Source organism: Trichosurus vulpecula, chromosome 8 (genome assembly GCF_011100635.1).
Source record: "Trichosurus vulpecula isolate mTriVul1 chromosome 8, mTriVul1.pri, whole genome shotgun sequence".
Classification (NCBI taxonomy): domain Eukaryota; kingdom Metazoa; phylum Chordata; class Mammalia; order Diprotodontia; family Phalangeridae; genus Trichosurus; species Trichosurus vulpecula.
This window is the reverse complement of record NC_050580.1, coordinates 23,484,512-23,497,008: the sequence shown is the minus strand read 5'-3', so window position 1 is coordinate 23,497,008 and position 12,497 is coordinate 23,484,512. Positions and strand designations below refer to the sequence as shown.

Sequence of the window (12,497 nt, the reverse complement as noted above, 5' to 3'; positions counted from 1 at the left end):
ACCCCAAGCCTCCAGTTCCAAATTCAGGGCCTTTTCTGCTGCTCTGCATAAGAAAGACTGGACTTCTAGGAAGGAAGGAAGGAAGGAAGGAAGGAAGGAAGGAAGGAAGGAAGGAAGGAAGGAAGGAAGGAAGGAAGGAAGGAAGGAAGGAATTCAGGTAAAACAGGCTGATGGCAGGGAGCAGGATGGATGAAAGAAACAACCAGGGCAGCTGTTTTGGAGCCTGAAGAACTTGAGTTCCTGGGGGCAGCTAGGTGGTGTGGTTGGTATATAGTACCTGCCCTGGAGTCAGGAGGACCTGAGTTCAAATCCCCCCTCATATACTTACTAGCTGTGTGACCCTGGGCAAGTCACTTAATCCCAACTGTCTGAAGAAGAAAAAAAAAACTTGAGCTCCTGGGTGCTCATTAGGCAACCATTCCTGGTCCGGCACATCACAGCATTAGTAGTTAGAGGAGGTAAGAGAAACCAGCAGTCAGTTCCCTTTCAGGTACAAACCCTGACTTGCTGTCCTAGAAGCTGCTGAGACAATTCAATAAGCATTTATTAATCACCTGTTTTGTGCCTGGCCGTGGGCAGTCACTGGGGAGGCCAAGACCAAGAAAAGGCAAGAGGCCCTACCCTTAAGGAGCTTACATTCCATTTAACAGTACCTAAGAAAATACCAGGACAAAGCCATTTCAAGAGGGAGAAAGCAGTAGGAAGTGAGGAAGATAAAGAAAGGACCCTGGAGGAGGCAGGTGGCCCCTTAATTGGCCTCTGCAGGAAGCTCCGAGGTGGAGAGGAAGGCATAGGATATTCCAGATGTAGGGGACCTGGAGTACAAAGACCCAGAGGGCAGAGATGACTTTGTGTGATCTGGGATCAACTAGCAGCCAGTGTAACTGAAAGCGAGACCATGTAAAGGGGGATAATATAAAATAAGATCAGAAAAGTTGCTCTGGGGCCAGAGTGGGGAGGATTTGAAATGCTCATAAACAAATGAGTAGTTTGTAATCAAGGAGCTTCCTCTAAGGTGAAATGGAATGCCATTTTATCTTAATGATTTCTATTATATGCTCTCTTAATATCAAAGTTGATGGTTTTAGGATTTAACAATAAAAACTCATGTGTATGTCTAGCTGGAGCACCAATTCAGTGATTTCATTTTATAGGGACACCTGGTACGGAAACTCCCATCAATTCAGCATGTCCGCTTTAGTGAGACTGGGAGTCCTAGCTCATGTGAGTCATCTGCCCATAGCCACAGCTAGAATACTAGGATAGCACTGGGTCATTTATTTTTCTAGGAACCAGTGGTCCCAAGATGCCAAGGCAGTAGTCAGAAGAATGTGCTAGAAATGAGTGTCTTGGAAAGAGGCAGGATTTGAATCCACCTTCTTGACCTGCTATGACCCCCTGCTGCTCAGTTGACGTGCATATAGTGTTTTCAGGGTGGCAGAATGCTTGACATTCTTTTTCTCTCTTGACCCGATGAAGTAGGTACTGTCCCCATTTACAGGTAAATGAACCGATAGTTCATTACCCAGATAGTAAGTGACGTGCCAGTGGGCACACAGCTAATAGGCATCGGAGACAGAATTCAAAATGAGGTCGCTCTCGACTCTTTCCAAAACACCAGGCTGCCCCTCTGAGTCTTAATTCTGTTGCGGCTTAGAGTTATTCTTTCCAAGAGTCTGTGACATTCTTCCCTACGCTGCCTTGGCATCTAGGGGCCATCCAGTCCCAGAAAAATAATTAACCCGGTATCATTCTGGTGTCAGGGAAGCATCTAATCAAGTGGGTTAATCCACCCTTGAAAACAGTTTCCGAAACACTATCAGCTTGCAGAAATGTTGACCATCTCTCCTTTCTCATGTGTCACTTTAGTAGACAGAACCTGGAGAAAGACCATCCGATTCCTGTGGGTTTCATTTTCAGCCTTTCGTGGCATTCTTGAGAAACCACATGACATAGTAGATCAAGGGCCAGCCATGGAGAAAGGAAGTTCCGGGTTCAAGGCCTGCCTCTGACACATTTGCTGTATGAATGGATGTTGTTTAACCACCTCAGTGCCAATGACAACCCTCTTAAGACTAGACATAGAGCCAGTCTGCATCAGTGGAAGGACTTGCCATGCCACCAAAGTCACAGGTCTCCCCTCCCTTTCCCATCTTAAGATGATTCTTCATTTATTTTCCTGATTTCTGTTTCCATAGGGGTTATGCTCTTATATTATGGCTAGACAGTGTCCTATAGGGAATAGATCTCTGCCCAGAAGGAGGAAGGAACCAGGAGGGGCAAATTGAACTTGCAGAGGCCAATTTAGGCTGGACATCAGGAAGAACTTCCTGACAATTAAAGCCTCCCAGGAGTAGAATAGGCAGGCTTGGGAGGCAGGGGTTGCCTTCAGGAAGTCTTCAAGCAAGACTGGGTGCCTGTGCAACAGGTGGGTGGGCATGGAGACTCTTTTGCAGCTTTGGGTTGGACTGGATGGTAGCTGAGGTCTTTCTAAAGGATGAGATTCTCTGACTCTGACTCACAAATGGGTGTTTGAATAGGTTGTCCAAGTTTGTGTTCAGAGGGTGTGTGCTTCACTCTTCTCATTCCAGAGCAGCACACCAGGGAGAGTGGCAGGAAGGTACCTGAAGGAGCCCACATATTACTTCCCTTGAGTTTGACCCATAAAATGAGTCACAGTTGATTTTCTGTGGGATTTTCCCATCAGCCCTCTCTGGTCAGACTAATACTCCCATGATGATGAGCTATTTTATGCTAGTGTGGCTGCTGAAAAGTTTTTGTTTTTTTTAAACTTGAAAAAACCTCAAGAGCAGAGGTCCTTAACCTTCTTTGTGTCATGAACCCCTCTGACCGCCTTGCAACCTGTGGATCTCATCTGAGATTAATAAATCCCTGAGTGATCTATTCCAGGCCAGTGTTAGGTGCCTTCAGTGTGAAATTGATGAATGGTCCTTCTTTTATTTTTTAAGAGTACCCCCATCCCATGTTGGGGGGAAAGATGTTGATTTAATCTGCGTTTTTAAATGTTGCTTCCTACTAAACATGCAGCTAGGGACCTTGGAAAAAAGAGAAAGTTCTGCATGCTAATCGCTCCCCAATCTGGATATATTTCAGGGTGTTTTGACAGTTTTCCCCACTTAACATCTGTACTTAAGAAGCCTCCCTGGTCTTGGTAACGTATGAACATGATTTCTCCTGCCCACATCCAGGCCGTTGCATGGTCTTACCCTGCCTTACTCAGATCCCTTGCGGTGCCCCCTGCCAGGCTGTCCCCAACAGGGCTTTTCATCCATCATGAGTGTGGACTAACCCCAGCCATCCATCTGTAGGTCACTTGTTATGCTTGCCCTCACTGACCAAAACCCTTCCCATTTCATCCAACACTGGCTGCTCCCTACTAAAAAACCAACAGCAACCCCAAACCAAGCTCCCATGTAATACGTCCCCCTCCTGTGCCTTGCTCCATGCTGTTGTGCTCTATGTGGTTCTGTTTGTTTGGTCTCTATCAGACAGGGTGCATGGAAGGGGTGACGCTGCTAGGAAGAATTTTAAACATTATCGTACAGAATGTGCCATGGCCAGTGTTGGGGCAGAGGAGGAATGGGTCCCAGAGCCGAAGTGCAGCGTCAGTTACTGGAATTCAGATATTCTTGGAATGGGACTGATGACGAGAACCCTCAGTCCATTATTCTTAGACAGGAAAGCCGTGGTATTAGAGCTCACTGAGGTGAAAAGTGTTTGAGATACTATCTGTGCAGGAGGGATGAGGGAACAAAGATGAGTTAATTAGCAAAGGACACATTCTGAGTGGGGAGACATCATAGTTGCGGTCTTACCCTCGGTCGCCACGTTGTGGTCTAGCAACAGACCCATCAGCTCTTGGCCTCACAGTTAAACAGTGGATGGAATAAGCACTGTTTGGAGAGCTGAGATGGGATGGTCTGGCCTTGAATCAAAGCCCCCTGAGGTAGGGCTGAAGGGGGTAGGGGGTTGCCCTCTTGGGTTAAATCAGCCCTTGTTGACCTTCCAGTTGGGCCATGCCATTCTCTTTTCAGCTCTCCACCCCTTCTGGTAGAGATCTCCAAGCAGAGAATTGTTCACCCGTGTTGCTCATAAGTCAGAATTAGAACTGGAATGGATCGTCTGTGTCATCTAACCCAGCCCCTTCATTTTACACATGAGGGGATTGAGACCCACTGAGGTTAAGCAGCTTGCCCAGGGTCACTCAGATAGTAACGTGGCCTAACTGCAGGACAAAGCCCTATGATTTTAAAACTAGAAGGACCCAGAGAGGTCATTTAGCCCAGCCCCCTCAGTTTTCAGATGAGGAAACTGAGACCTCCTCTCTGCTACAGTAAAGAGAAAGAGGGATGGGCTAGGCAGGATGAAGAGCAGTCTTGAGGCAAAGAAAAAAACAACAGAGGAAAATCTATCCCCAGTGCCTAATTTGGCTCGAGACAGGTGATTCACTAATTCATTTTTCCCAACACTTCTTCAAAGGCCAAACTTGATGTTTTAGATGGGAGAAACATCTCTGCATTTAGATCCTTCTATGAACTCTTCCCTCCTCAGTTTGCTAAATTTGGCTGGAGACATTCTAAAGACAATTTTTTGTGGGTTTGTGGCATTTGCTGCTCCAAGTCTGGCTCGGGCCAAGAAAAGTGGCTAACCCGAAGCTTTGGCACTTTATTCCCCCAACCTCCAGTGGCGTTTGGGCCCAGCTCTCCCCACAGACCTGTTCAGGCCTTGTGTCCTCCCCATTCCTTTGTCGGGCTTTCCCATATGAACTCTGCCCCAGCTGTTCACTGTGTGTAGATAAAGATAAAGGAATGCTTGGGGTCTGAGGGGCGTTTTAGGTTTCACCTCTATAGAAAAGTTGACACAAATAAAGCAAGTTTCTTAAGTAGTCTTAAAAATTCCATCTGGTTCCCATCCCTCCTGACTCAGCAACAAGAGAAACTCCCTTCTTCTTTTCTCCCCCCACCTTATTCTTTCACTAATATTGGAATTACTTCAGACTTAACTAACCTAAACTATTCTCAAAGATTTCTTGGATGGGAAGGTGCCCTGTGAAGCCTTTTATGGGAACATCTCCTGCTCCCCGATGGAATAAAAAAAATCATGTTTTACCCAAAGCAAAAGAACGAGGATTTTTTTGGGGATGTTGTAAGATGTGTTTTTGTCTGGCATAAAGCATGTATTAAGCACCCACTATGTGCCTGCCACTGTATTAAGTGCTGGGATTATAAAGGCTAAAAATAAAACCAGTCTCCAACCTCAGGGAGTTCCCAGTCTAATGGGGAGACAACTATGCACAAGCCAGATCTATCCAGGATAAATCAGAGATAATCAACAAAAGGAAGCTTCTTGTATTAAGGGGGCCTGGAAAAACCTTATGGGAGAAGAGGAAGCCAAGGGAAGGAGGGATGGAATTTGGGGCATGGTGGACACCCAGTGAAAATGCCCAGAGTTGAGACATCCAATGTCTGGTTCAGATATGGGTAGGACCAGGAGGCCTCTGAGGCCTTTTCCAAATCCAGGCCTATAAACTTCAAAAATATGGAGTTGGCTTTGGCACAGCAACAGCTCTGAGCCCAGAGGTGTGAGCATGTCTTAGAGAGGTTTGTCTGTGCTCATTTGCATCCTCCCAATAGAATATAAGCTCCTCAAGGGTGGGAAGTCCAGTTTGTCTTTTATGCCCACAGTACCTGACACATAGTAGGTATTTAATTAATGTTTGTTGGATTAGATAGACTAAAGTGCATTTTAGAAACTAGGTGAAGCACCAGGCCTGGAGTCAGGAAGACCTGAGTTCAAAACCTATGTGACCCTGGGCAAGTCACTTCACCCTGTTTGTCTCAGTTTCCTCATCTGTAAATTGAGTTGGAAAAGGTGATGGGAAAGCACTTCAGTACACATTATAGTATTCAGTATTCAGAAAACCCTAAATGGCGTCACAGAGTCAGACACAACTGAAAAACAACCAAAAAGTGCATTTTACGATCTCAGAATTTTGCTTTCCCCTTCCTGCCTTCTTTTGCTCTCCACTGAATCACAGATGTGACAGTTGGGAAACCTTTGAAAGCCTTCTAGAAATCTCTTCTTCCCAACTAAGACTGTCCCTGTGGTCCTTGTACTGTTTCTAGGTTAGCTCATCTGCCTAACATTTGAAGGTTTTTTCATCCCCCCCATTAACCCCATCTCCTGCCATGGCCACCACTGGTTTTTAGATAAACTACATATTCAAAATACATACAGGTTAGGAAGATAATAAATAATAATTTATTTGAATAATCGTTACAATTTGACATCACTCTAGATTTTAGAAAATGCTTTACACACATTATCACACACTCAATCCTCAAAATAACACTGTGAGATTGAGTCTATTATAATTCTCATCTTACAGATGAAGAAACCAAGGCTCGAAAAGCTAAAGCAATGACCCAGGTAGTCAAGACAAGGGGGAGGTAGGATTCCACCTTTGAGCCCGACTGCCCATCCACCTTTCCGTGCTGCAGGAAGAAGAGAGAATAAGCACAAATGCCCTTTTCTCATTCCCGGGGCCAGCATTTCTAAAGACAGCCTGGTGGCACGCACTGAGCAGGCTCTGCACGGAATGTGTGTTTTGATTAAAAGTTATTGAATATCACTCGTTCCTTGGAGTTCTGCCTAGAGATATTCTTAGCTGCAGGTCCTGTGCTTTCTTGGACTAGAGATAGAAAAACTGGCTTGGAATCCAGACTGGTGTTCCCAAAATAGCTCTTTGCTTGTATAGATCGGCGTTTATGCCAACAGAATGAGGACGGAGATTTATAAAGAGATGTGAAGACAGAGGTGATTTTGCCAGAGCATCAGCTCTCTGTTGGCTCGTTCCTCCATCAATATCCTTGTATGCTTATTTATATACCAGAAAATAGGATATAGAATAATGAGTACATTAGCTTTATTTTAATAAAAGGCCCTCACAGTGCTTTGTAAATTAAAAATGGGGGTGGTATGAGGAGAGAAAAGGCTTAAGCCGGTGGGCTTGGTGATCATTTTGGGGTTTGATAAGTAGACCCATCCACTGATTAACATAATGTGAAGAGGGGAAAAGGACAGACTTTTGGAAGACACCAACAGATCTTTGAATCAATAAGTTATTTTAGTTTTGAGGAAGTTATGTTATTCAGGATGATCCTTCAGCCACCATTTCCTACAGAGAAAAATTCTTCAATGTTTAACATTGAGCCACCTTCCCCACAACATTTCTTACACTTAAATTTTTATGCAACAGGAATTTTTTAAAAATGAGTTATTCCCCAAAGACTTGGCTTAGTGTGTGGACATTGTGCTGGGATTCTAAGTAGATTATATTCTCTCCGTCCCCGAGGTCTTGCCTCTGTTGGTCATCTGGAGAGGACTGAGTATGTGTTCAGTGATATGAGTGTTCCAAGGGTTGCCTTGGCAACTGGTCCATCACTGATTTCTAGTCCTCACATGCACCAGCATCATGTTCGATCATAACGCTGAAGTCTCAGCTCCACCCCAGGGAGGCGAATTATGCCGCCGAGAAAGTTGTCCTTTCTGGGTGCCACTGATGTACCTTAACCAGACTCCTGGGAGGGCCAATTAGAAAGAGCCACACGCCAGAGCCAGGCACACTCTTGATCATTTCCCTTCAACGCAGACGCATAGACTTTGTCATAAAGCCCCAGACCTTCCACAATACCGTCTCCTTTTATTTGATGCTCTGGTCTAAACACAACCAGCAGCGGCCTGGCTAGCTGATATAAATAGAGCCTGGGGCCATAGGAAAACTCAGGGACTAATGAATGATTAGTGGAGAGTGCTTTGGGCTGTGTTCCAGGAAACGTTGATGCTGTTGGGTAGAAAAATTGACTACCAAATGTCTGAATCATAAGGTGTTAGTCAATAAATCCAAGGGCCCAAAGAACATGCCTTCCCCTGGGCTTTTTGGCCTCACTCCCATCCTTTGCTGGTTTCTAGTGACCTTGAAGCGTCTTTCTACTCTGAGGGTACTATCACAGACCACCCACATTTCAGCCTCACTTTCAATGACATCCCAGCACATGCAGGCTAATGGTTTCATTAAAATCAGAACTATTTTAATGTAAAAATGGATTTTTTTGGTATGTTTGCTATGAATTGATATCATTGTCCTTTGCTATTAAGAGGCAGACATCCCATATTACTTTTAATGCAGGGATCCTCCATAGTTACTTCTTCCCATGTGAATACTTTGAGGAATTTTATGCCCTGCTACATGGATTCAGTAATTCAACATTTATTAAGCACCTACTCTGTTCCAGGCACCATCCTAGTTGCTGAGGATGTAAAGACAAATATCTAAACAGTGCCTGCCCTCAGGGAGTTTATACTCTACCATGGAGATTTGACTTGTACACCAACGAATAAATACCAAGTGATTTCAAGAGGGAGTGAGGGCTTAAAAACTGAGTGAAGGTGGTGGAGCATAGAGGAAGGCAGTGTCTAAATGTGTTTGTCTCCACAGACTTGGAGAGAGGATGCCTCATTCGTGACTGAAAAAAAGAGTATTTGGATTCCTACCTGTGATCCCATTTGCTGCATAAGTAATAATAATGATGCTGATTGGCGCCGATGCACCAATTTAAGGTTGGCAGAGTGCTCTACGTACTCTGTCTCGTCTAATCCTCGTGAAACGTTGAGGGTTAGGGGCTGCTATTGTTAGCCTCATTTCATATGGGAAAACAGATTGAGAGAAGTTTAAATGGCTTGCTCAGGGACTCAGATGGGATTTGAACTTGGGTCGTCCTGACTCCTATGTTCAGCACACTGTCCATTCCAGCATGATGTTCTTTGGGAATCTGTCAGAAAATTAGAAGTGAATAAAACGGAGATGAGCAGTTTATTGTGAGTTTAACCCCTTGCTCTTTATGGCCATCAGGGCTAATTTTTATAGACGATCAAAAGTCTTCCTGTTATCTCTTCTGCCTCCATGACTTTGAAAGACCCCCCATTCATCAGTAACCTTTTTCACGGGTCGCTCGCAAATGTAGTCACAGTCTGAATACCTAGGAGCAGTTCTGATGGTATATCAGGAGGCTGTTCTGTAACCATGCTCTCTCTACAAGGTGGTGATTTATTGTGTAATAAAGATATGACAGAGAGAAAGGGAGGGAGGGAGGAAGGAAGAAAGGAAAGAAGGAAAGAAGGAAGAAAGTGAGGGAGGAAGGAAGGAAGGAAGGAAGGAAGGAAGGAAGGAAGGAAAGAAGGAAGAAAGGAAGGAAGAAAATGAGGGAGGAAGGAAGGAAGGAAGGAAAGAAGGAAGAAAGGAAGGAAGAAAATGAGGGAGGAAGGAAGGAAGGAAGGAAGGGAGAAAGGAAGAAAATGAGGGAGGAAGGAAGGAAGGGAGAAAGGAAGAAAATGAGGGAGGAAGGAAGGAAGGAAGGGAGAAAGGAAGGAAAGAAGGAAGGGAGGAAGGAAGGAGGAAAGAAGGAAGGGAGGAAGGAAGGAAACGAAGGAAGGGAGGGGAGAAGGAAGTATCATATCAGGATTGTTGGCCAGTTCTTCCATTATTTTTCTTCATGCCCAACACTGACCAGCAAGGCTTTTTTTATTGATAAAGGTAGCCAAGAAACCTGCTTGCATTGTGCTCTCAAAAAATGAAAATAGGTGGCTCCTCTATGGTGTTTTACAATCTGCAAAGTGCGTCACATGCAACTTGTCATTTGAGCCCCTGGCACCCTGGTGAGGTAGGTTTTCAGTACAGATGAGGAAACTTTGGCACAGAGAGCTTATCTCACCTACCTATGGCTACACAGTTGGTGTCAGGCAGGATTCAAATGCTAGTCTCTCCAGTCACCAAACACCATGCTGCCTTCTGTCTTGGCCCTCTATCTCCTGGTTAGCTGTACTTCAGATGGCATTTCCATTGTCCTACATACAGTTAGGAGTCAGCTCTTCTAGAACTTTGGTTTAACTTTTTTTCATTTATAAAAGGTGTCTATCCTCCTCCTGTGCGTGTCTGGGGGTAAGGCTGGGGTGGGGGTGGGGGAGTGCTGTGACTCTCTCTGCTTCTCGACGCCAGAGAGAGCGGATCTTTTCAGTAACGTGTCAGGCCTGTGATGAGGCTTTACAAACATTATCTCATTTAATCTCAACCCTGAGGACACAGATATTATTATTACCGCCCGCTTCACAGATGGGGGTGCTTTATCTGATTGGTTGATTGCATCTCATATTTATGTTTCAGCTGGTGGACATTAATGGGGGTTGGGGTGTTATTGCTGTGGACGGTCTGGTTTTGTGGGGCAGAGGGTATGATGAAACTATTTCTCGTGAACAGAAATAGTTTAGCACGTTCTGATCTTATGGCTAAGTCACATCACTGTGAGCCTGCTGACGCCTGTAGGCCCTCGGGGCAGTATGAAAATGAGGCCTTGGGCTTTTGCAGCAGTGTAGTGGAGGGCTTATTGTGACTTGTGTGTTTGCATGACTCCAAGAGATCTCCTCCCCCTCCACATTCTCTTTCCTTAAAAAAAAAAAAAAGAAAGAAAACTCATTCATGTGGCATGAGGTGTGTGGAAAGAATACATGAAACCCCAGTGAAGTGATCAAAATGCTCCTATGAAGCAAATGTCATTGGGATTTCTTCTGTGGTTTCCTCGTAGGTCCGATGTTGTGGTTCTCTGTTTTTCCATCGCTAATCCCAACTCCCTAAATCATGTGAAAACCATGTGGTACCAAGAGATCAAGCACTTCTGCCCTCGCACCCCGGTCATTCTCGTCGGCTGCCAACTAGACCTCCGCTATGCCGATCTCGAAGCCGTCAATCGAGCCCGACGCCCATTAGCCAGGTAAGGCCCAGCATGCCCAGGAGCCAAGGCTTTCTATCCTTTGGAGAAGGCGATAGCACTGACCTCTCCTCATTAGTTGGATGCAGGCTTTAAATTGGGCTTCCAGTAACAGCGAGGAGAGTGTTCAGTGGATCCCCCAGACTCCTACTACTTCTCTTGTGACAGTGGCACACATAACTTTGTCATTATTACGACTGCTAGCATTTTTATATAGTACCTACTGTGCGCCAGGCACTATGATAAGGCTTTACAAACATTATCTCATTTAATCCTCAACCCTGAGGGGATAGATATTATCATTACCCCCACTTCTCAGATGGGGAACCTGAGGCAAGCAGGTTAAGTGACTTGCTGAGAGACACAGCTAGTATTTTAAAATGAGACTTGAATTCAGGTTTTCCTGACTCTAGACCCATCCACTCTACCCACTGCACCCCCTAGTGGCCTCTTTACAAGGTGGCTTGCCGGCTGAGCTCAGGCAATGAAACATATGGTTTGTTTTGTTTTTCTCCTATAAAAACATAATGAGATCTCCTGGAGGACCCTGAGGCCTTGGCCTACTTAGCACAGTGATATAACTGACCAATCAGTCCAGATAGAGAGCCCAGAAATCTGTGTATCAAAGGCACTTAAAGATACTTTGTTAGAGGTTCCTGATTTCTCTGGACATGGTTACTGGCAGTAGTTAGCTGTCAGGCTAATGTTACCTGGCCCTGACCTTAAACTTCTTTCTTTCTATAACTGTAGAGGGGAGGAATGGGAATGCTGACTGAAAAATCTTTTAGGAGCTATTTATGAAAATGCTACAAAATGAAAATTTATTATAAAATATTTTTGCCCTTTGGGTATAAATATGATAACATCCCAAATGCCTTGGAAATATGCCTTTGTTTTATTAGTATTGAAAACTATGGAATGGGAAAGAGAAAGAAGCAAAAAGAATGAAAAGAGGGTCATTCAAGTCTTTCTTATGCCCAGGAGAGATAGCAGGCCATAAGGGAGGGCACATGAACAGGATAACTTGGAAAATTACACACTGAATTTATTCTGTATTTTAAGAGAAAGGCAAGCCATGTATAATTGAGATTAACAGTGTCATAGACAATCCTCTTTTTCTGTTCTACAATGAATACATAAATGCTTATTTTTTTGGTGTTTATGAAGTTCAGAATAAAGTTAAAAAAATTTCAAAAAGAAATTTTTTTCATAATTTCTAGAAAAACAGCTTCACATTTTTCCAGGGTAAGGATAGTCATTTTTTCAAAGGACCATATTAAATGATAACTCAAGCCTTTTCTTTGCCCTTCAGGATCTTTATAAATTTTTGTTGTGTTTTTGCAACTGTAGGCAAATGTATACTAATCCCAACCATCAACTGAAGGCTCTAGCTTCATCAAACATTAGTAGAAATTTATTTATTAAGTTCTGTTTTTTTTTCTTTCTGGAAAACTCTTTGGATGAAATTGGTTCAAGGGAACAGACAACACACCACATACACACGTGTGCACGCACATGCTCCTTGCCTCCATATGGTTTCACACATCTTTTATTCTAAGCTTGACTGTATTAGAAACACCAAAATGCCTCAATGATAAATTGAATCAAGTATGAATTGCAATCTTATAGCTATGAATAGTTTTCATTCGACATTTT

The 12,497-nt window shown here is 44.1% G+C and overlaps 1 protein-coding gene across 5 annotated transcripts in view; it reads left to right on the top strand.

The window, feature by feature from the left end:
* Nucleotides 1-12,497, top strand: part of RHOBTB1 (Rho related BTB domain containing 1) — a 190,190-nt gene that overhangs the window by 154,599 nt on the left and 23,094 nt on the right. For 4 of the 5 annotated variants that reach the window (XM_036735059.1, XM_036735062.1, XM_036735061.1 and 1 more), the window contains exon 4: nucleotides 10,659-10,844. In XM_036735059.1, the coding sequence (XP_036590954.1) occupies nucleotides 10,659-10,844 (186 nt within the window). Of the gene's footprint in view, nucleotides 1-8,565; nucleotides 8,641-10,658; nucleotides 10,845-12,497 lie in introns of those variants that run through there. The other variant, XM_036735063.1, reaches the window with a different exon arrangement.